Here is a 22,944-nt window from a genome sequence, read left to right on the forward strand (position 1 = left end):
CTTTGGGATCCAACAGCACGTCGGTTGTTGTCTGCACGTGATTCACGTTGACGCCTTGTACTCGTTGCCCTTCTTGTACCATGTCGGGTTCTGTTTCCTGCGTAGTCGTTGGTGGCCAGAGTTCGGGTGTATTGCGCATCCATTCTGGTCCGAGGAATCAATGTTTGTATTCCGCCAGGACGTCCATTCTGAGTCCTCTAGTAAGAGCGTCGGCTGGGTTAGAAGCCCCAGGGCAGTGTCACCATTGTGATGGGCCACTGTTGCTTTGTATTTCGGTCGCACGGTTCCTGACGAACGATTTCCACCTGCTTGAGTCTCCCTTGATCCAGCTGAGGACAATAGTGGAATCCGTCCAGTAGGTTGGTTCTCCTGACAGGATTTGCAACGAATCGTGCACGAGCTTGGCAATTCGAATCCCGATCACCGCACACATCAGTTCGAGACGTGGCAGAGTAAGCTTCTTGATGGGTGCCACGCGGGACTTTGCGAAGAGCAGCCCCACTTTGACAGCTCCCATGTCGTCTACCGTCCGTACGAAGACGCAGGCACCATAGGCTTGGGGGCTGGCGTCGGTAAATGTATGTAGAACGCCGTGTAGCCGGTCCCATTCACGGGTGTAAGGCATCGTTCCAGTGAAATGATGCCAAGCTTCGGCAACTCCTCGCACCACGATTTCCATTCTTGTAACAAGTCATCTGGGAGCTCGGTGTCCCAGTCGAGTCCTCGCTCCCATATTCTCTGGAATAAAAGCTTCGCTCTGATTGTATAAGGAGCAAGGAAACCGAGCGGGTCAAATATCTTGCCACATGTTTGCAACACGCTGCGCTTCGTCGACGTTGCGGCGGTCATGGTGTCCAGTAGATGTTCGGCAGAAAACCTGAAGTTATCACCAGTTCTGTCCCAAACGATGCCAAGGACTTTTCTGTCTTCTGTTAGGAACACACGTTCGAAGTCCCTTTTTTCTCTTCCAACCTCTCTTCTCTTCCTCTCCCTCCTGGTCTTTTTTTCGCACCTGGCTTACACCACCCATCCCTACAGAGGCTCCGGCCCGGAGCCTAATTAGTTATTTGCCGTTGGAAAGGTACATATTTCTTTAGTTGCTCCGCGTGAGCTCTTCTGAGGAAGATGTTGTCGTGATTTCCAACGATGTAGACGTCTTGGATTTTGTTGCGAATGTAATACGGACCTTTGTATGGGTTCGTGAGCTTGCCCTTTCGTATATGCTTTCGAAGCAGTACTGGATCTCCGACAGCGTAGTCGACTGGCTTTCTGTGGATGTTGACTTTCTGCATCTGACACGTTTGAGATGTTTGTAGTAATGTTCTGGCTTGTTCCCTAATGTGTTCAACGCTTCCGTCTTGAGATACGAGCGCCAGGTCGCTTGCCGAGAGTATAGTGAGTTCCCGAGGTCTTATAGGGTCGTAGCCATATAGTACGTGGAATGGTGAGCGCTGTGTTCCCGAATGGGGAGTTGCCTTTATTTGAAACAGTATTGGTGCAATATATTGTTCCCAATCTTGGCAAGACTGGCAAACGCAAATACGTCAATCATTCAAAAAGAGTGTCACAATAATGAATTGTCGCTTGTCGCCCAGTCGCTTGTTCACGTTGCAGTTGTCCGTGTTCAGCTCTTCGAAAACACTTTGCAGCTCCATGGCGCTCGATGACCACTTGCTCAGCTTCATCCCTGCCCGTTGCATCATTGCCTGCGCTCCCGAGGTGATTCTCCTTGCTTCGTCCAGCGTATCGACACCCATGAGCAGATCATCCACGTAAAAGGAGTTGGCCAACGTGACGGCAATGTCCTCGTCGTGTCCTTTCGTGTTTTGCAGATGATGTTGCAGAGTAGCCGCAAGCAGAAATGGACTCGCGGAAGTCCCCAAAGGCACGCGGGTCATTCTCCAATGTTGAAGTGCTGGTAATGGAGCGCCAAGAAAAGGTGGGCTGGAGAGCCAGAGAAAGCGCAATGCATCTCTGTCCGATGGTCTGATGCTGATTTGCAGGAATGCTTTCTGAATGTCTGCGGTAATCGCAATCTTGTACATGCGGAAGCGCAGCAAAATGGGTATCAGATCGGAATTCAGTTTTGGACCCTTTTCAAGATGGTCGTTGAAGGACGTGGCTGCGGGACCGTGAGACGAGGCGTCAAAGGCGACACGTAATCTTGTTGAAAATAGACCAAAAGCCATGGGTCATGATGTTTATTACTGCGTAACACTGGCTTGCACAACAAATAAAAACAAACGATAAAAGAAAAGGACGTTTTGAAGTTCGAAGTTCAGTTCCTTCACGTTTTTTAAAGCTGATGAGGACGCCCGCATAGGCGTCGAAACGTCATTTTCTTGTTGTTTTTATTTGTTGTGCAAGCCAGTGTTAAACACGTAATCTTGTGGAAGTGGAACTATCGCGGATCACCGCTCTATGTGGCATGTAGTAGCACGTGCAGTTCGAATCCCGTGCGTCGACAGTTGCCCTTTCTGCGTGGTCGTTTTTGGCGTAGGCCCTTATGGCGTCGTCATACTCCCTCACGCTGCTATCTCGCTGTAGCCGCCGCACGAGACTCTGTAGCCTGCATTTCGGCACCTCCAGGTTATCGGGCAAAGTGGCCATCCGTGCTTTCCATGGCAGAGCAACTTGGTATCGACCATCGGCGAACGTGATATTTTCCTCGAATTCCTCCATGACGGATGAATTGATCAGCGTATGTTTCTTTTCATCGTCGACAATTCCCACGCTCTCGAACTGCCAGAATCGTTTCAGATAGTCCGGTGGGGGCTTCTCTGTTACACCCACACGCAACACGCACACAGCAGTTGTGCTGTAGATGCCGAGGTGGGCAGATACCGTCGTTGATCCCTGAAACGTCCATCCAAAAACTGTCGAGATTGCCACCAAAAAAAAAAAATCGGCATACTTCACCGCTCAGCAGCCGCCACATGTGGTCGCACCCAATCAAGACGCTGATTCCAGATTCGCCGGGAATATTTGGGCACGTCACATCGTCTGCTTCCTTTGTGACGGCGGAGCGAATGTATGAATTCATTATCCGTCGGTGTGGCAGTGAAGTCTTTACAGGTAAATGGGATCGTCAGGACCTCGATGATGTACGCTTCGGAGCCGTATTGGCTATGGAGCACTAGCTGCACAATCTTCACCTTTACCACTGGTCTTCTAGTGGTGGCGTCGTTGGCAAAGGTGTTGAGTTGCAGTGACGTTTCCCACACTACATTGAGCTTGAGTCTTTTCGCTACATCGTCGCGCACGAAGGTACGCTGGCTACCTCCGTCGATTAGTCCCCGAAGATACGTGGCCTTTGAACCGGAGGTTAACCATGCCCAAAACGCTCCCCGGAGGGGGCCTGCCCCCCCCCCCTTGGAAAGTTCCGGGGGGAGGGGGGCTCAGGTCCCCAAGCCCCCCCGCAGTCGGCGCCTATGACTTTAGCGTTGTTTTGTGGACGTTGTCTTGGGCTCGAAGTTCCGCCAGCTCGCTGACCAGTTTCGTAACTTGTGCCCGTCGTGCGGCTCTTTTGCTCTTTAGGCGGTCCATGTCGTCTAGGTGCAGTTGGCTTTTCTGATTGCAGCGCAGTTAGTCCCGGGTTTCGGGACCATGTAGTAGATTAATGTGATTCTTTAGCGAAGTTGTCACTTGTATAAAATCGCTTCTAACTGGCGCTGCTCCGCAGAGGAGAAAAACACGACTGCTCTGTTAGGAAGACAGACGAACACTCCTTTATTGTACAACAGACGGAAATAGAAGTGCGTACATTATGAGATATCACGAAGTCCAATTCCGTAAAAGTTACGTTCCAGGCCCCAACCTGTCGCGTATTCGGTTACATACGCGTTCATCTGTTTATGTCTGGCCAGGGGCCGTCTAAGTGTCCGTTCGATTCGTTCGTTGTTTCGTTTTCGTATCAGTGTATATCAATTCGGAATGTTGCCAAACAAAACAAAAAGTGAAAAGGGAATAGTTTCCATGGCTTGGCGACTAAGATGAGCGCCTTCTACCCAGCGACGTGATCCCGGTTCACATTCATCCCGGGGCCAACTGTGCTATCTAGCTATTTTCCCTCGGTTTTCCCCCAGTTCTACAGAGTTGTGTCTATCATTCTGTAGTAGCAGGTTCCTCGAACGCACTGGAACGATCATGGGTTCCCCACGATTACATAGGTTGAAAACCACTGTGTCTAGATGTACGGGGACTTTGATGGTTACGTATTGGAGGTACGTGTGTACTTACAGCTTTCTCTCCAGAAGCGGATATGGAATGTGTTCACTTCAGAATAAGGAGCTTGCCATGTCAAGCGGACAGTTTTGCTTCGGATCTCCGATACTTTAATCCCAACCGGAGGTGATGGAGGCTCTGAAAGGGAAGGAAATAACTGAAAATATATCTGGTGCTTCAGAATAAAGAGCAAAGGAGCTGAAGTAGTCAGTTCACGGCCGTCCATAGCACCCAATCACGGCGCAGCAAGTCATTTTTGCTTCCGGTCCTGCATCCTATTTCCTTTTTAGCAATGGTCGCTGGTACGATAAAGCTGCAGGAGGACATCTCCAAGTACAACCATTTTCGCTCGTGAGGGCCCATTTTGCTAAACACAAATCAATTAGAGAAGAACGCGCACACAGACAACCGTTTCAGGACGGACCAGGAAGGAGACAAGAATGTTCAAGAAAATATCTTCCCGGAACAGCACCGCAAGCGGTATTGCCCCGAATGCCCGACAAGAATGTTGCCAACACTTTGTAAAGCACATACGCCAAACCCGCTGTGCACGCAGCAGCGGGATTTGCGCCCCGTGAGGTTTGACAGGCATATTTTTTTCACGGTGCGTGGCCATGCAGAGTTTTACGCAGCGCGATATTCAAGGAACACGCACCAAGCGGGCCGGCCTTTATTGTCACTCCGCCGTTAAATTTTCCGTGGAGGCCCGGCCCGATCTCCTGAGGTGACCTAATCAGTTCCCTGTCACCTAAAAAATTACATGTTTCTTGTTACAGAATTCGCCGCAGCGAAGAACGAAAAGCTTACGGTGTGGACACCGATCTTACATATCTTTATGCAAACGGGCTCAGTTCTGTTGCCTTGTGATCAGCGTTGTAACTCGTTATGTTTTTCTGTAACCTTGGACATAACTCGTTGTTTTGAGCTCCAGTAACTGCTTGAGTGACTTTGTCGAAGTAACTTATGGTAAGTTCCAAGTTGCTTTTGTTCGATTCTAGTACACAAATATCGCTAGCTGCGTCCTCCCTCTCTGATGATACGGCAGCCACGTGCGCGCCGTTGTATGTGCACGGCGCATATGACTCCGTTTTCCTGTGGTTACAAGTTAAAAGCTACGAATGTAATGCCACTTTTTAAGTGACGAGCTTTTGAAATACTCAAGTACCTTCATTTAATTGTCAACAAAAAGATCAATATAAATTCCTCGTCATGCTTTAATTTTGCGGGGCATTCTCCACTGCGAGTGCGCACTTCTGGGCATTGTGCCCTTCAGCCCGTGCATAGATGTGTTTTAAATATTGTGTGTGCTTTTTTTTTCAACGCACAACATGTCTATGGAATTCATTATTCCATTTCACCATATAGCAATTGGGTAGAGCATCGCCCCTGGCGATGAAACACCACAATCCTCATCATTAAATAAAGTTGTTGTGGTTGTTGGAATCCGATTCCTGGTACTAACAAGACTATTTCCACGAAGGATTTTCTGTACATTGTAAGCTTGCTCCTGCTCGTAGCAGTAACAAGGCAGCGGAAGATAGAATCATGTTTTGCCAGTACATTCGGAGGTTCAGGTGACCTTCATCATTGCGACGACCTGTGTATTTATAATGAGAGAGTTCACTGTGCATCAAGATTGGTGTGGTTACGAAATGAGCGTAGACGGCACCTCATGGAGCCTAAACTTTCAGTGGCGCTTTTGTGCTCCGTTCAACAACCTTATTACAACATCGAAATCACCAACTCCATCGCTAAAGAAGCACAAAAAGGTGCGCTTCTTTCGTCACATCAAATACTGGAGTAGTTTTCGAAGAAAAAAAATATTTTCATAAAACGTCTTGCACCGTCCGTTGTGAGATCAGGATCCCAATTAATTATTCAAATGTCAAAAACTAGGAAGTCTATATTAGGTAGCAATTATAACTTAAAAGTAACTCGTTACTTTTCCCAAGTAGCTGTGGAACTTCAAGTTCATTTTCATTACCTGCAACTTCGTTTGTAACTTAGTTACATTTTTTGCACAGTTGCCAACTCGTAACAAGATCCTTTTGTTGAGTAACTTCCTCAACTATATGCTTGCGATGCACTTATGATGACCGTTTCCGTGGAGTGATCAATGATTATATATGTACGGCTTTGTCTCTGCATGTCGTCAAACTCCGATGCCCATCGTGCGCAAAAATGTAACACAGCACATAGTGTGCGTTATTGTATGTATGTTATCCACGAAACGAATGTAAACCAACAGAAGCTATGCAGCCAACTATTTCCGCTGTCCGGAATGAGGGAGGTCGTAGAACGCGTCTTGGTTAAGCCTGAACTTGTGCACCATTACACCTTACTAAGGCTTCGGCGGTTCATCGACACTGAAAATAAACGAAATGAAATGAAATGAATGAAATTGAAATTATGAGAACGCGAATAAACACGAAACGGACACGTACGGCGTGCACCAAGCAAATACGAAAGCTACCCTGGAAAGTCTCATGACAAAAAAGACAACCTTCTGCTTACGTTGCTCACAAGAACTGACGAGAGCGCACTGAAGCGGTAACCGCATACGGCGAATTATCGAAGGAAAACCGGCCACCGTCACCGTTTTTCCGGTGAGCCGACGCGAGCAATGGGAACGTCACCGATCTCTCGACGACAGCGACGGACGGAAAAATGCGGCGAAGAGCTGAAACGGCCGCTGAACGGCAGCGAATAAGACCGCTCCACGCGCTACCGTTCCACGAGTGAACGTTACGGGGATTTCGAACACCCGTGGTATGACCGAGCTGGGAGCTGGGAGGCATGCTATCGCCCGACGGCTGCTGTATGAGGGCGCTTTTGTAGCGCTTGCTATGCGAATATGTTTTGACCGCAAGAACTTCTTTCCAGTGATGGCCAGTGGTTAACTACATGTAGTTAAACTACTAGTTAAACTACGTGATTGTAGTTAAAAAGTAGTTCTCAACTGCTTGCAGAAATGTAGTGTGGAACTACTAGTTAAACAACTATTTCGAGTGGTTAACTACAGTAGTTAGGTTACTGCAGGCGCCAACTACTTCCGATTTTGCCGCAAGCTTTACGGCACGATTGTGCTTCCGACTTTTACCTTGAGCTACTTGTTTGATGAGAACGGAGGTGCAGAGCAATTGTGCCGTGCATATGTACTAAATCTTCACTTTTATCACTGCTTGTGATTCATATTTATCTGTCCAAGAACACTATAGAATGGGATTGGTGTTGATGGACAACGTTACGAGTTAGAGGTGTAGTTAAAATACATTGCAGTAGTTAAGGAAGTAGTTTTAACTACCTCCCCTGAAAAGTAGTTGAACTACTAGTTAAACTACTCCATCGCAGAGTAGTTAGCAGTTATAGTTAAACTACTGTAGAAGTAGTTAGTGGCCATCAGTGCTTCTTTCTATAAACTTTCTATAACTATAAAATTCTACAACTTTTCTATGTGTAGCAAAATATTTATCAGTCAATTTGAAGCAAATATTTAACATGGACTAACGAAACGTCCGCTAGGCCGCCACCGCAGTGGAAATCTGTGCATGCCCGATTCGCTCCGCCGTTTCTCCGTCGAGCTGTCGTGCCGGTGAGAAATTTGGCCGTTTTTTCGTCGAGAAATCGTCGTATGCGGTTACCGCTTGAGAGTAGCCTCCACAATCTATGTGGGAACTACTCTGACCCACAATGGTTGGTCACAACGTTTGTTAGTCTCGGCCCGTTGCATAATCGCGGTCAATCAGGCCTACAGCCCTGCTGTGTACCTAACCTGTGTATCACATTACGGTTAAATAAATAGAATAAGTAGCTAATAATAGCACCATTGATGATGCTACCTGTGATCACTGATAAGAAGATTAAATAGCTCAGGCCATACCTAGTACAAAGAGCTTGAATACTGCTGTGGCATTTCCAAATTGATTCGCAACGTCGCACGTGTAGACACCCGTGTCAGACGAAGAACTGTTCTGAATCAAGAGCTCTGAAGTCACACCTCCTGGAAGCCTCCGCTCGATGATGTCGAAGCTATAAGAGGGGAAGAAAATGCTTTCGACTCAAAAGTTATGAACCTGCAGGCAGTGTACAAGTTACTTGGACACGCCGTCAACTACAGTTAAAGACCCTCAGGTGGGCAAAATCACTGTATTGACCGACAACGGTGTCGTCCCTATTGTCTCGCGACGTAAGGACACCTTGGCACTAGTATCATTATTATTATTATCATTATAATCATCATCAAGTTCATCACATAAAACGCTCCACAAACATGTCCTGGGCTGTTATCTCCCAGTCGCCATCAAATCTCCAGGGCTAAACTGTTGTAGGGAAAAAAAAAAGAAAAAAAAAGGAAAAACAAAAACATTCACCACTACAGTTAGCTTGAGATTTTTGGAGACTTTGAAGACGCCGCACTCAAGTACGTTGCGTCATTGCCGACTATCATTACGTCATTAGTTATTATTATTATTACGTGCAATCGCATAGTGTATATTTTGTTCACACAGAAAGAGGGGCTATGCATCATGGTTAGTTCAGTTTAACGTCAAGAGCTAATACGTCCCAGCTCCCCGGACGACAACGGCAACAAGACGGGTGTGGCCGAAGTGGAAGCACCTAGTTGACAGCAGCTAATCAAAGAAATTTCGGTGCGCCGCCAGAATTGACATCGATGGGCAGTGGCAACGCCCTTCTAGTCTAATGTAGCCTCCCGGTAGATGCCTATTTTCTTCCTCCGAAAGAGAGAGTTGTATTACAAGAGGTGAAAGAGGTTCGTGTTGCGATTGTGACTATACTGTGACATATATTCGCAATGCTGTCCGTCTCAGCCAATCGTGGCAAATGATTAGCTGTCAGGCCTTGTCTAGTCTAGATGTCATCGAGAGTGGACACCTTAAAGAAAGGAAACGCAGAAGATAAAATTTCGAACTTTCGCATCGGAGAAATCGTGGCCGCGCAATGGATCATGGTACACTATCTTGCGGTTTAAACGGAGGCCAATATGTTTAGCACTTGACGACTTTTTGGCATATTTCACTTTCCGATGTGTGACAAGGTCACTCATGTATTTCCAGTAAGGCGTGGGTTGGCACTTTTGGTGCGCTGATCTTCTGTATACTTTTACTTATGAAGCCTAACTTTGCTGTACCAATGTGGTCCGTTCTTGTGCTGGAAGCGAAATACCATCTTGAAAGGAGCATAAATTACGGACAGTGACATCCAGATATAGATATCCGCAAGTCTTCGTCCACTAGTCCTGCTAGCCTTGGACAGTTCCTGGAGCGCAGAACGGAGGTCCCACCTGTCTTATTGGAATTATTTGCAGAAATCACCCCATTTTAAAGCCAGCAAACCGATATATGGTTTATCTCTCGATGCCCTGTGCGTCATTATTCAAATACATCTACCAAAGTCCCCGATGCATTTCGATGAGACATACCCTTCTCGGACAGTTCCTTCGTAGGCCCTTTGGTCTTTTGTCCAATGAACAACCAGAGGCCTGTCTCCAGTTGCCTCGCAGCCAAGTCGCACGCTGTGGCCGCGCCGTACAGTGGTCACTTCTGCACGTTCGAGTATCCGTGGGGGCGCTGCAGGCGGAAAATTTGTTGTTTTCTACGTACTGTTCCATAGATGTTACCAAACTAACACGCACTCCATCTCCTTGCTCTTCCCCCTACTATGTATTTACAGCAGTCGGGATGCTACTGCAATTTTACAACTTACAGCTTATGGATAGCTTGACGACCTTGGATAGACCGTTGCCCAATCCATTGGTGACATCACACCGAAAATGTCCAGCGTCGTCAGCCTTGGCCGAGCGGATCTGCAAACTGCCATTCGGCGCCATGTTGTAGCGGTCTCCCATTCTGAGAGGCACAAATTCTTTTTCTTCTGCACAAGAAACAAAGACAGCGTGCTGCGTTTCAAAACGAATAATCATTCTGCAAGCATTGCAGCGACAAGAACAGATTGCAAGCTTCTGCCGATCATGAAACCTCACCGCTGCTTTTTCTGCAGCGTCCGAAATAAAATATCGTATTAATTTTGCTCTGCATGTCGTAAAGACTCCGCAACTTTTTCCCACATTGGCGTCAGATCTTGACACCCAATGAAGCTATATGTTCTGCAGAACCTTGGAGATTTTCAGTAGCCGAACTTATCCGGTGCCCTGGTGAATCTATGATCCCACGCTTCAGGTACTTGCACAATGGCATTACACACTCAATTGAGTTTGTGGGTTTAGTTTAATATTATAGAAATAGTACATATATGTGTGAATGCAACACACAGATGGAACACGCCTAATCGCGTCAATGACGCTTGTCCAATGAGGCCTCGCCACGTCAATGAGGCTCGTGCAATGACGTCATGCTAGGTCACGGGACTCGGGAAAACATCTAACCCTTTAAATACAATGCCAATGATGAGGACGGTGCCCAGAAGAAGAACAGTCTCTGTTCGAAATATCGGCGGCTTCTGTCCTGAGGCAACTCCCTTCCTACATTCTACCGTTTCGCTGGATTTCTACCCATCTACCTATTGTCATAACAGGACTGCATGCCGTTAGGTGTTGCGCTATGCGTGCAGTTCGTAGGGGATATTGTAAGAACACACGTTGTTGCCTCATTCGGCCCGCAGTACGACGCCTGTGACGCGTCTCCATGTTTTACCGCGTGGCTCACAGGCTGCGCGTGACGTCATGTGCAGGAGCCTAATTTTCACCGCCAGTGTTTTACTACACCCTTCTCTCTACCGGCCTCGTTCTTCTTATAACGACCAAGTATTCGTTTTTACTCAAGGTATCTCCGCCAAGTCGAGTATAATACATATCATTTTAATTGAGGTGCAGCAAAACTGATTAAAGGGGAACACGGCCTGTACGATAGGTTGGGAGCGACGGCAGAGACCGTGCGTGCGGCTTACCTCGAACGGATTGTCCTTCCCGCGCGGTGACGGAGATTTTCTTGACTGCTTCGGGGCCAGGGCAGTGTTGCCGTTCTAGCGACGTTGTCGCCAGATATAGCGACTTTCAGAGCAGGTCAGCGACCAAATATACGTGTCTAGCGCCTAGCGACTAATCTAGCGACTTGGGCTCAAACAACACGCGGCATCTGAAAACTCTTAAAATCGCTGCAAAACTGCCATTTATCGTGAGAATATTTTAAAATACCATATTATTGCGGACTTCTGGCTGTGCGCATCTCCTAGGCCTCAGTTGTTTCGTGCAGGTGCCGTTGCTCGCAGAGATGCGTACGTATACCAAGGAGAATAATCAATCACACATATATTTGTGTAACAGTATTTGTGCGTTGAAGTGTGCGTGTGATTCGTTTGAAATTACAGACAACTACAGAAACGTCTGTCGCTTATAAGGGCATACAGTTGATATAGGAAGTTAATATAAATGCCACGATGACGATGACCATACTTCTAGCGGAGCAATGGTGATGACGCTACCGCTGACAGAACCATTTTTTTTTTAAACTTTGGCTCATATTTCGTGAAAAACCCTGTATAAAGAAAAAGAAGCGCACACAGAAACCGCACTTGATGTCTGAAGCTGAGACCAAGCAGAAATCCATCGTAAGAAAGCTTCAGTTTGAGCGTAAGAAACAGAGACGACACACAGAATTGAAATTTTGAGTTCCGTTCTGTTTTCTCCGCTCATACTCAAGCTTTCTTACGATGAATTTCTGCCAACAGCTCGCCTGCGTATATGCTATTCTTCCAAGCAGAAACTTCGGAAACGATGTTACGAAACCGATGTTGACGGATTGTAATTGAAATGCTTGCTGTTAAAAATAGGTTCACGGCAATTTTATGTCTGGCGACTTTTTCTAGCGACACTACAAATTCACCTAGCGACACCTGGATACTTTTTGAGGCCTCTCTAACGAGTTTTCTGCTAGCTGCTCCTAGCTGCCAGGGTCGGTTCGGTTCTGGTCGTCCCACGAATGAAGCTGAAACGCGACCAAGGCGAACGGGATTCCATCTACTCCACAGCAATCAGTGTTCCGCGATTGCCACAGTGGCGGTTATTAAGCTTCCGTTCCTCGAAAAAGTCACGAAGTATTGACATATCTATTTCGTCCTCATCAGGACGTTAGACAATCGCCGTATAGAAAATATTTCAAATGCCTTCTACCACCATTTCGAATGCCATTGCACACAGGGATACTCTGATGATTTAGGATTGCTCAAGCCTTCTATTTCGTAAATTGCTGTCGGAACAGTTTTGAGAGCTCCGAAAGTGAGGAGAGAGCGCAGACTAAATGGAGTATGATTACGAAGGTAGAAAACCGAGAGGCGGTTACACATTACAGAAGACACGGACGTGTTGTGGTTGCGTCTAACAACAACAACTTTATTGTGAGATGCGTGTGTGTTGCGTCTATAGTTGTCCATGTCCCTCGGTGTTCTACGTCCGTTTCAGAGTTTGTCTTTTATGATGCTGTGAAGGAACTTCTACTCCATCTCAGAAGACTCTGTCTCTCTGTGGTTCCCGAAAACTTTATCTGGCGAGACTCCGATCGGTCTCTGGCTGTTCCACCACGCACTGACCGACGATTGACCGCGCACGGTTCCAGAAAACTAACCGCCCTTCACTCAGGCGCGAAAGACTGCTTCAAGCGACACTCTGGAACGAACAAAGCTAAAGGAATGGTAAAGATGTAAGGAAAAACAGTTACGTATTTCCTTAGGATGCACAAGTCACCATGCGCATTTAAATTAGAAGGGTAATTGCTTGATAACCCAATTGTAGAGCTTGTACTTTTGCTGCGGTGTCATATACTAGCAAGACTTACTGATGACCAACGCGTCGCAACGCAAAGCATCCTGGGACGGATTCTGGCGAAATATTACATCGCAACAGCGATACTCCGCAACACGTAGCAGCGCGACAAAACTGCTTAGATATCTCCGCTCCCGTAGGCTGATTGTCGGAGGTGGTGACATCACGAACCAAGCAGCCTCTCTGTTATCGGTCCCAGAAAAAAAAATGGCGGATAGCGTGCATTCGAACGGCTGATTTCGTCGTGTTGCGTATTGAAACACAAATGAAATAAGGAACGCATCGTTCTCACTTACTGTGTCTTATTATGTGAGCGAATTTCGTTACGTTAAATGTCTAAGCGAATGTATCTCTGGCCGCGCTGTTGGAGCAACATCGGCGGTCCAGAGTGACATGTCGTAGGGATGTCTCCTTCCATGTGTATGCGAACGCACGCGAAACTGTGCGACTTGTCGTAGATGGGTAGAAATCCAGCGAACCGGTAGAATGTAGGAAGGGGGTTGCCTCAGGACAGAAGCCGCCGATATTTCGAACACAGACTGTTCTTCAGTGTTGACTTTTGTGTGACTGTGTGTGTGACAGTGTGGCTGTTCTTCAGTGTTCAGTGTGTTCTGTTCTTCAGTGTGTGAGACTGTTCTTCTGTGCGACTTGTCGCACGACGTGTCGGGCATTTTGTCTTACATGTGTTTCGCGCGTCATTGCAAAGCATTGCATTGCTTACCAGGTTGTACAGCGCCACGTAGAAAACCAAAGCAAGTTACTGCTCCCTGGTGTCGCATTTATATCCACAAGAGAGATTTCCGGGTTACGACCAATGGGGGAACTTCGTTTTATTGCAGAGATATGGGCTCATAAGAGCAGGAAGCGCCCTATCAATATAGACGGAATTGTTTGGTTGCATGCATGGTTTACTCCTGTTCATTTCCAGCAATGACTCGCGGTCACGCAAAGAATACGTGAGGACCGAACCAATATGCGAATGACCATCATAGGGGTCAGATTACTTACCGTTTTGCCTGCTCCATTCGATTCGAGGCGGTGGATAACCGAAAGCGTTGCAGTGGATGACGACTGTGGAAGACGTCGAGGCGGACGTGTCTTTAGGTTCTTGTGTCCAGGTGGGCTTCACTGGAACGAAGACATTTAGGAACATTGATAAAACTTCAGCACGTAAAGCATAATGTGAGGCACAGAACCACATTTCTCTGACACACTCAGGAAAGTTGTGTAGAACATGTAAGGTACTCTTACACTGTGCTTGAAGGTAGAAAAAGCGTTAACAGTACCGAGGATTAGAATGTGTGAGGATGGGATAATAGGCTAAAGGGCGGAACAACAACAACAACAGCTGTACCGACGTTATTATAATGATTATGTTTGCGGAGTTTCATCAGGTTGTTTCATAAAAGGGGGCAGTTAAAGATCTTCATAGCTTTTTGTTGTAGACCTCGGCATGTTGTGCGGGAAACAACAAGGGGTCCTTGTGCGGAAAAAAATGCTCGTACATGACCTATCCTGAGCATGATTGCTCTGATCAGGGCTCCCCCACTCTGGGAACTATTTAAACGGGCCGTAAACAGGTATACAAGGTGCGCATTTCTCTGCGTTATATTATTTCAACTTAGGCAGCGAAAGCTCCTTGCTATTACTAGCGCTCAAAACCAAAAGGCGCTTGCATACGGATGAAATACTCACTGCACTCTTTCGCTTTCTAGCTCCGCCATGTGCTCTAACTTTACGTCATTAATTATTTGACGTAGCGCTTTCCCTACCGATTACGATCAAGGGTTCCACGTATGATTTACGAACGTGAGTCTTATTCTATTGAAAACAGTTACAACCTCAAACTGGAAAAGAAATACGTTCAATTTAGATTCACAGGCGCACTACGGCGCAGCATCTGCGATGGGTCATATTCGTCATCTTCGAATGGTTACGACGACTGGGCTGCCATACTTTGGTTTGATCCACGCACCATCGCGTCAACAGCTCGCGTGGCACACTGGTTAGCGTGCTTGTCATGCCACGTCGTGACTGGGAGGTACCCGGATTCGAATCGCGTCATATAATAGCAGCCCAATTGTTGACGTTTGCGCCAGCCGAAGATGTTGGAGACGTCATGACGCTGAATTTCCGACCCACGTAATTCCACACAAATAAACGGCTCCGCTTCGCACACTCCACTTCACAGCTGATAATGGAGCCTGTCTATTGGCTGATAATTTGAAACGTCACGTTAGCTCAGCCCCCCGATTGGACGGCAAAAGGCTACGTAACCATGCGACGTATGGGTGGTGGAGAGAGGCGCGCTGGTTACTCATCTTTCAAAGCATTTATATGGGTCACTGAGCTGGCACGAGCCGAACAAAATGTATGTTTGGGTTTTATGACCTGGGTTATTTCGTGGGGTACCATTATCTGTGAAATGTTTGGCCGCCCTGTTTACGGCTCCTTCAATTCCTTCAGAGAAGCCGGAAGGGAATGAAGATGACGTTGGTCGGTGGTGCTGGGGGTGGGGACTCGATGCTAGTGTCGATCGAGTATCGATCACTCATGGCCTGCCGTGTACTCTGCTGTTACGTAACCTCAGCAGTTAGCACCGCGCCTCCTAGGTAATGCGGCCCCGGACAAGGTGTGACCTTTCAGGGCATTTTGTAAATTGAATCGCACAATGATAAGACAACGGTCATCTAAGGTGTTTTATTCAAGAAAGTTCCGGAAAACAAAGGTTTTGATACAAAGTCGTAATTTAGGGGTTTATTAATTTAGGGGTTCGTCTGTATCAAGAGGCTTTACTCGTAAACCAGGCAGGAGATAGCCGGATTAGCGTGTCTTCTGTGTTGTTAAGTGATAAAATCCAACAATTCATGGAAATCTAACAGAAGGAGAGGTTGTCGAGGGGGCGTTTGTGTGCTTTTGTGTGATAAGAAAGTTGTTGGTGATGGTGTCGTTCTATTGTCGTTCTTTGGCTCCCACTAGGGGTCAGGCGAACAGCGTTGTACATAAGCGTGTGCCTGGCGGATTAAAATTTTGTTTGTCAGTTCAGTGCTCTTCGTATCCCTCTCGTTATGTTGTGTACCCTGCAGTATGATTTTTATCGATGTTTTGCATGATCCCTGCTGATAGGCTGCTCAATTATCTGAGCAGGGTCTTGAGGAATCCAAAATGTGATTTAACTGCTCTCTTAATGAGCTATCGTTAGGATTAGAGAGACTGCCTTTCGCATTTGTGGTTTCATCGTCGCTCCAAAGATTAATGAGCGGCAATTGAGGATAACCAGTGCGTCACCATTAGACCAAGCTGCCATGCCCTGTCCTCTTTGTTTGGCGTTCAGAGCGTTTAGCTGTCTTTGTTAAACACAGGATTGTGTTCCACACTACACCTACCACTACACCTACACTACACACTACACCTGTTCCACAGTTTGTGGAGCAGGTGTAGTCAGAGTAGGGGTGAAGTGTCCATTACGTTATCACGTGATACCCTCGTTTTTCTCTCTCTCCACTGGTTCCAGGACAGACGGTTAGTGACGTCAGGGTGGTATCACGTGATGCGTTTCGCCCCGGTTCCCCTTTAACTTCCCCTTTCGGATACGATCGTGTGCTGGCTGCAACCCCTCCCGGCTGTTTCAAGCTGCTGTGTTGTAATGGTGTGCGACACAGTGAAGAGGTGCTCATTGGACTAGCTTAGATCCAGCAATGCCAGTATACAGTTCCAGTGGTATTTTTCTACCTATGGTAGGTTTACCAAAGGCGAGAGTACTTCGATACCTGAAGCACGCAGATAAAAATTACCATGAAAGAGCAAAAATTACTCCAATTATATTAGTGTCACCTTGTCTCTGCCTTTCGCGATCGAATCGCGCGTGCAGTACTGTAGAACACATTACCCCTACGGATATATTATTATCTCGTGCATAATGAGTTGCCTTCACTATTACGAATTATAGCGGCTATGAATCGGGATAGTTATCGTGCTCAATACCAATTCCTCGACACGCCCCCAACGCTCACAGGTGAATAGAAGCGCACAAACGGAACGTACCGTCAACGTAGAGCTTGACGGTATAGCTGTCAGTTCCTGCAGGGTTCTTAACGGAGCACGTGTAGTTTCCAATGTGCTCCCTCGTGATCTTGTCAACTACCAGGATGGATTTTCCTGCAATCTCAACGAAGCTTCCGAGTTTATCTTCTGCTGTGATCTCTTTTCCGTTATGATACCAGCTGAAGGTGACCGGTGAGGAACCGCGCCGTAGCGAACACATCAGATCTACTTGGTCCCCGAGGTTCAGGTTGGAGTCGACGTACATCTTGTGCATTTCCGGCGGTTCTGGGGAAAAGAGACAGGGTTACCATACACATCCAAGACAAGGAAATGACCATGCGGTGTCACGCCAATTTTACCATCGGTGGCGTCAGCGGCGCGAACAAACACTTGTAAAAAAAAAACGAAAATACCACAAAACCGCAACCTATACCTTCGTCGCCATCAGTAAATCAGCGAGGACCTGCGTGGGCGAGATTTATATATATTTAGGATTATATTATTTTTGTTATTTACGATTATAATTATAAATTTTAGATATTAGATAATCATAGATTTGTATTTACGTCGTCCCTAAAATGTACCCGAAAGTACCCCGAAAGTCGCTGGAGAGGCGTGTTAGCTTAGCTCAATTGGTAGAGCCCTGGACCGGGAATCCAGAAGATGTGGGTTCGATCCCTACAGCAGGCAAACCTTTTCAGTGACTTTCATCTTTCATGTTGAATAGTTTCCGTGTTGTTACAAGCAGACAAAAACAAATCCGACACCGGCGAGAGCAGCAGTGCGTTTCGTCGCATCCGAAAACAGATCCGAAGAGGCCCTTGGCGTGCCGGTTTGAAAGACTGCGTCGGCGTCGGATTTTAGCGGCAGATTAGCGCAGAGCCGTTTATAGAGAGAGTATGATTATTAGGAGGAGCCTAACTTCAAGCGCGTCATGCGACGTCACGGCTGAACGACCTCCCTCGTCGTGCTCCATTGTTATCCAGTCGTCAACCCGCCAACCGGTCGCTGACGCCATATTGATGCCGATCGTTGTTTCCAATCCAAGGAGAGAAGCCACGTGCGTACTTCTTGCTTCGAAAGCCTTTCGTCCTTGAACTCTTTCAGTTCGGCAACAAAGCCCCCTTATCACTGGCGCTAGTGGGTCATAAGCCGGTTATTTCTGTAGATTACATTCAAGGCGACCACGAAGCTGTCGACCAGCTAGCAGACAGCAGCAATATGGCGCGGACTAAATGGCTGATAAGCGGATTCCCCTCAGATTCAGGCTTTTTGGGCGGCGCAACGACGACTCTGACGTCAAAATAAGCTCCTCCCATGAGGCGGCAAAAGATCACAGAATGGCCAAACTCTCCCTATAAATGGCTCTGGATTACCGCCGGCGCGCGCGACGGCGCACGTGTCTCGCGCAGAAAGAGCGAGAATGCATCAATAATTGATGTGCATACCATTTCGCGTCAGGTACATTGCTGGACAAAAGTTTACGGGACGCGGGACCAGTGGATTTTCTCATCGGCGCGACACCCTAGCGGTGAGGGGAAGATGGCGAGTCCACGTGTTCAAAGCGGAGGGAGACTGCGCCGGTTGTGACACACTGCAGTAGGTTAGGTATCGCTTGAATGGGCTCGCGAAGTGGTTTGGACTGTTGTCGTTACCGGCGCACTTCGCTCCCAAGTCCCACCGCCCTCTGAATGAGTGAACTAGCCTGCTTCCGCCCACCGCTTGGGCGTCACGCCGGAGAGAAAATGCACCGGTCGCGCGTTCCGTAAGCGTTTTGTAAGTTTTGGATAATCTCGGGCTGGAATAGGAGTGCAACCTGTTATCCGTCTATTTCCCAAGCAACAAACAAAGGTTGAGCCAAGCATTGCAATAGTTAGGCTGGCCAACCTGGTCTTGGTAGGTACATCATCGGCCAACAAGCTTGTTTCTTGATACGGATCTGTACCCCTGCCAATGACTTGCCAAGCACTGGCCAGCCTACATTGTGGCAAGCTTGTGCCAAGATACAACCCAAAACATTCCTGCGGCGTCGCTCATATTCATACTCACTTGTCTCGCGGCGTAAGGTAACGATTTATCATTATTTGTTTGTTGCCAGGATTTCACACAACGGACAATGGGCACGACATTTTAAAACACATAAATTTCCCACAGCGGACAATGTGCAGGGCGTTTCGAAGCGCAAAAAAAAAAAAAAAGAAGAAAGGAAAGAAATAGTGAGGAATAATCATAACAGCTCACACAGAAAAGCGATTGTATTATTTTCCTGCGGAAGAAGAGATACTATACATGGATTGTCTCGCGAGCTTCCACAAATTCGAGAGTCCTGTTTGCCTGTTAGTCAAAATGAAGGGTAAGGTGTCTAAGTTTAATTCAATGGGTGCACAGACAACAGTGAAATGATGAATTGCTTGTCGTATTGACTCATCATGAAGATAACGTCTCTGTTTCTTACTGCTTTTCGTTTGAGACATTCACTTGATCCATCGAAAGTCGATGCACTGCTACACCATTTCGCGTTACCCTCTCCCCAAGGCGACACAGCGAGATTGGACGAAGCTTGGCAACAGTTTGGCCTGGCAACCTAGCCGCTTGGCAAGTGCTTGGCCAACCACGCTCCTGCCTATCACTATGCAACATTGAGCCAACGTTGGCTGGCCGAAGGAGTCGTTGACCAGCTGTCATCAGACTTTGTGCCAACCGTCGGCCATCGGCCATTGCTTGCTTGGGTTGTCAATCGGATGGAACGTGTGATATTAAGAAAGCAACCAATGGGGGTTTGACGCTATTCAATTTTTTATTTTCGCTCTTGCGTTACACACAGACTTTCTTCCGCCTCGGGTTAGGGGGGGGGGAATCTATTTTCACAGGAAAAGTCATCCAGAACGGACGGCTTGCTATTCCTTATTAAATAATTCCTTAGTGCGTATTCCTGGGGTAGTTAAGAGTAAGGCGATGTGGGGTCAGAGGTCAGAGGTCTTCCGCCGTCCCACCCACGATGTCACAGGCTGCTGAGGAGACCGGTATCACGCAGGCAGTGGAGAAGCGCCGCGTTTACACCACTGCTCCGCGTGCTAAGTAGTGTAGCGAGAGAGATGGAGTATCCGAGGCTGGTCAGGCGAGACTTGCGCTTGTCGCGAAAGGACTTGGAACGGCGGCAGTCGAGAAGAAGGTGACGAATATCTGCCTCAACGTTCCAGGTAGCACACAAGGGTGTGGCTTGCTGGTCCATTTTGAACAGCAGTAACGGAGTGCGGGCGACGTTGAGCCGATGTATGACAGATTCTTCCCTCCTAGAGACACGACCGCAGCTAGATAGTGTACTCCATCGTTGGGTCAATAGACCCCAAGAATGGGTTGGTCCTGGCAGCGTCCTTGGCAAACAGCTTTGTGTTGACAGTAAGGAAGTGTAGTCGTTGCAGTTGGCAGGCGGATGTCGAGATGTCCACCAACCGGCTCTAACGCATGGGCACGTACGTTTCGCCGCGGCGTCACCGCGAGTACTGCCGGGGATGCCGACATGGCTCGGAAACCATTGAAGCCACACAGTGTGGCCCGAGGACAGGAGCTCGTTGTATATTACGAGGATCAGGGAATGCACGTCGTAGACTATCTTGACAGAGTAAGATACCACGCTTGCTAGGGCCGCTTTTTCTGTCAGTGAGTACCGTCCGGGCACTGGGGTTAGATAGAAGAATGAAAAGATAGAATTGCTTAATCAAGAATGTCACTACTTGACGCAGCAAATCCAGCACCAAGGTTCTAAGGCACGTATCGAGAAGTTAGCGCGTCACCTGCAAACATTCAATGAGAGACAGGCAAGGGAGGCATTCTTGTCAATCAGTACATAAAAAAAACGTAAATGAGAACAAGGCCTGCAAGATAATGATATACCAAGCCCACGCTCATTTCCGCTCCCCCCCTCCCCCCACACACACACCAAAAGCAGTCGGAGGAATGAAAAAATAAACTGCACATAGCAGTACACCATACGATCATCTCACTGTTTTAAAAGGAAATTCCGCACGCAGTGGGGATTATTTTAGTACTTCGTCCCTTCCCCATCGCCCGGAGGAAGCCTCTATGAGATGCGATTAAAGTGATCACCACACCCTGATAAAGGACTGACAAGCAAAAGGAACCATTAGGAAAAGAGAAAAATCTCTTCTCTCTTCCCTAGCAAATCGCCTTCTCGGATCGATGGAGATCGGCGTCCTTTCCTCTGCACATGGCCGTGCTCCAAGACATGTCCGCTTCGAGTCCAGATGGATTAGAGTAACCAGCCGGTCGATATACCCCGAAGGAATTGACGCTGAGGGTATTCCATTTTACGTCCAGCTGGGCACTGATAACCGCTGATTGAAACGGTGGATCATAGTGGCTCCATTTCTTTTCGAAGGCCTATGGCAAGTACTGATGGTGTCAAAAAAGCAAAAGACGATCGCCGGATTATTTGTGGATGCTTTGTAATGAAACTTCATCCATAATGATTTACTGCAGCTGATTCATTTCGCATGGCGCTGTTTTGCGCACCCCCCCCCCACACACACACACAAAAAAAAAAAGAAGAAAAGAAAACGTAGTGCAAATGCAAAATGGCACTGAACACGTTAGACGTTAAAGGGACACTGAAGTTCACAAATTTCTCCTCCGTATTCTTCTCAAGAGACATGACAATGCGGAGAGGACTCGGATTGGTCGACTCGAACGATATCCCACGATGATTGAACAAATATCGTTTGAGAAGACCAATCCGCATTAGCGGTTCCTTGAGCAGGAGAGGTAGAGGGAAGCCGTTTCTTAAAAGCCGAACTTAACGATACATTATGGTTGTCCATATCTACCTATATCTATTGTTGTATGGGGTTATCGAGACTTTGCAGCAAACTAGAACATTAGTAATTTATTTGAAGTTAGAGGGACTGCTCGTTACACTCTAAAAACAGAACTTCACAACATAGCACGATGAATGATACCTTTATCGCTCCCGATTCGTGGAAAGCGCGGTGCGTACGCCTTTTTTGGAACTGCATAAGTGTTCCAAAAAGGCGCACGCCTCCCGTTTTGACGAATCAGGGGGCAGAGCGATGTCATTCGGGACGGTGACTGGCTAAGAGCGTGCCATGTAATGAAGTTCCGTTTTCTTTTTTTAAGAGTGCAAACAGATCTCAATTCCAGCATGAAACCAGTACTTCGCCGCATAGCACAACCGCAATCGGAAATGTGATCGTTCTCTTCCTTGATTTGTTGAAAACGGGAGGCCTTCACCTCCTTGTGACACTCTGCGACAAGATGCGTTGGTTGCCACGAAAGGGTCCCCTGTATTGCCAACTCTACACTCTGAAAACAGATCTTCACCGCATAGCACGCTGTGCGCACAACCATTGTGACAAATGGTAGGGTTATCGCGTCTGTTTGGAAGAGAGGGCGCGTGCGCCTTTTTGTGTCAATTATCATATATTCAAATTGACACAAAAACGCGTACGCCCCCCCCCTCTCTCTCTTCGAATCGGAAGCGATAAGTATATCATTTGCTGTGGCCACGGTTGGCGTACAGCGTGCTGTGCGGTGAAGGTCTGTGTTCAGTTCTGTTCGTAGAGTGCACAGCTCAAATCAGAACTTCTGCAAGGAGCATAGTACGGTGAACATCAACCGTTGCAGTTAATGATACCGTTATTATTCCAGATATGTGGAAACTGCGGGGCGTACGTCTCTTTCTGACAATTAACAGAACCGCACACGTGTCACGAAAAAGTCGCACACCTCCCGTTTCTATCCAATCTGGGGTAGCACGATGTCATTTGGGACGGTAGTTGACCGAGAGCATGAATTGTCTCCACTGATTTGTTGAAAACGGGAGGCGTACGCCTTTTTTCTTTTTG

General features: G+C 47.4%; 1 protein-coding gene across 3 annotated transcripts in view; it reads right to left on the reverse strand.

The window, feature by feature from the left end:
• LOC135388306 (cell adhesion molecule Dscam1-like) overlaps window positions 1-22,944 on the reverse strand; it is a 56,513-nt gene that overhangs the window by 23,977 nt on the left and 9,592 nt on the right. For all 3 annotated transcript variants that reach the window (XM_064617770.1, XM_064617771.1, XM_064617769.1), the window contains 6 exons: window positions 17,063-17,347; window positions 14,027-14,146; window positions 9,949-10,116; window positions 9,665-9,812; window positions 8,105-8,253; window positions 4,240-4,362 (listed from right to left, as the gene is read on the reverse strand). In XM_064617770.1, the coding sequence (XP_064473840.1) occupies window positions 4,240-4,362; window positions 8,105-8,253; window positions 9,665-9,812; window positions 9,949-10,116; window positions 14,027-14,146; window positions 17,063-17,336 (982 nt within the window). In that variant the 5' untranslated portion in view covers window positions 17,337-17,347. The remainder of the gene's footprint in view (window positions 1-4,239; window positions 4,363-8,104; window positions 8,254-9,664; window positions 9,813-9,948; window positions 10,117-14,026; window positions 14,147-17,062; window positions 17,348-22,944) is intronic.

This window comes from Ornithodoros turicata, chromosome 3, assembly GCF_037126465.1.
Source record: "Ornithodoros turicata isolate Travis chromosome 3, ASM3712646v1, whole genome shotgun sequence".
Lineage (NCBI taxonomy): Eukaryota > Metazoa > Arthropoda > Arachnida > Ixodida > Argasidae > Ornithodoros > Ornithodoros turicata.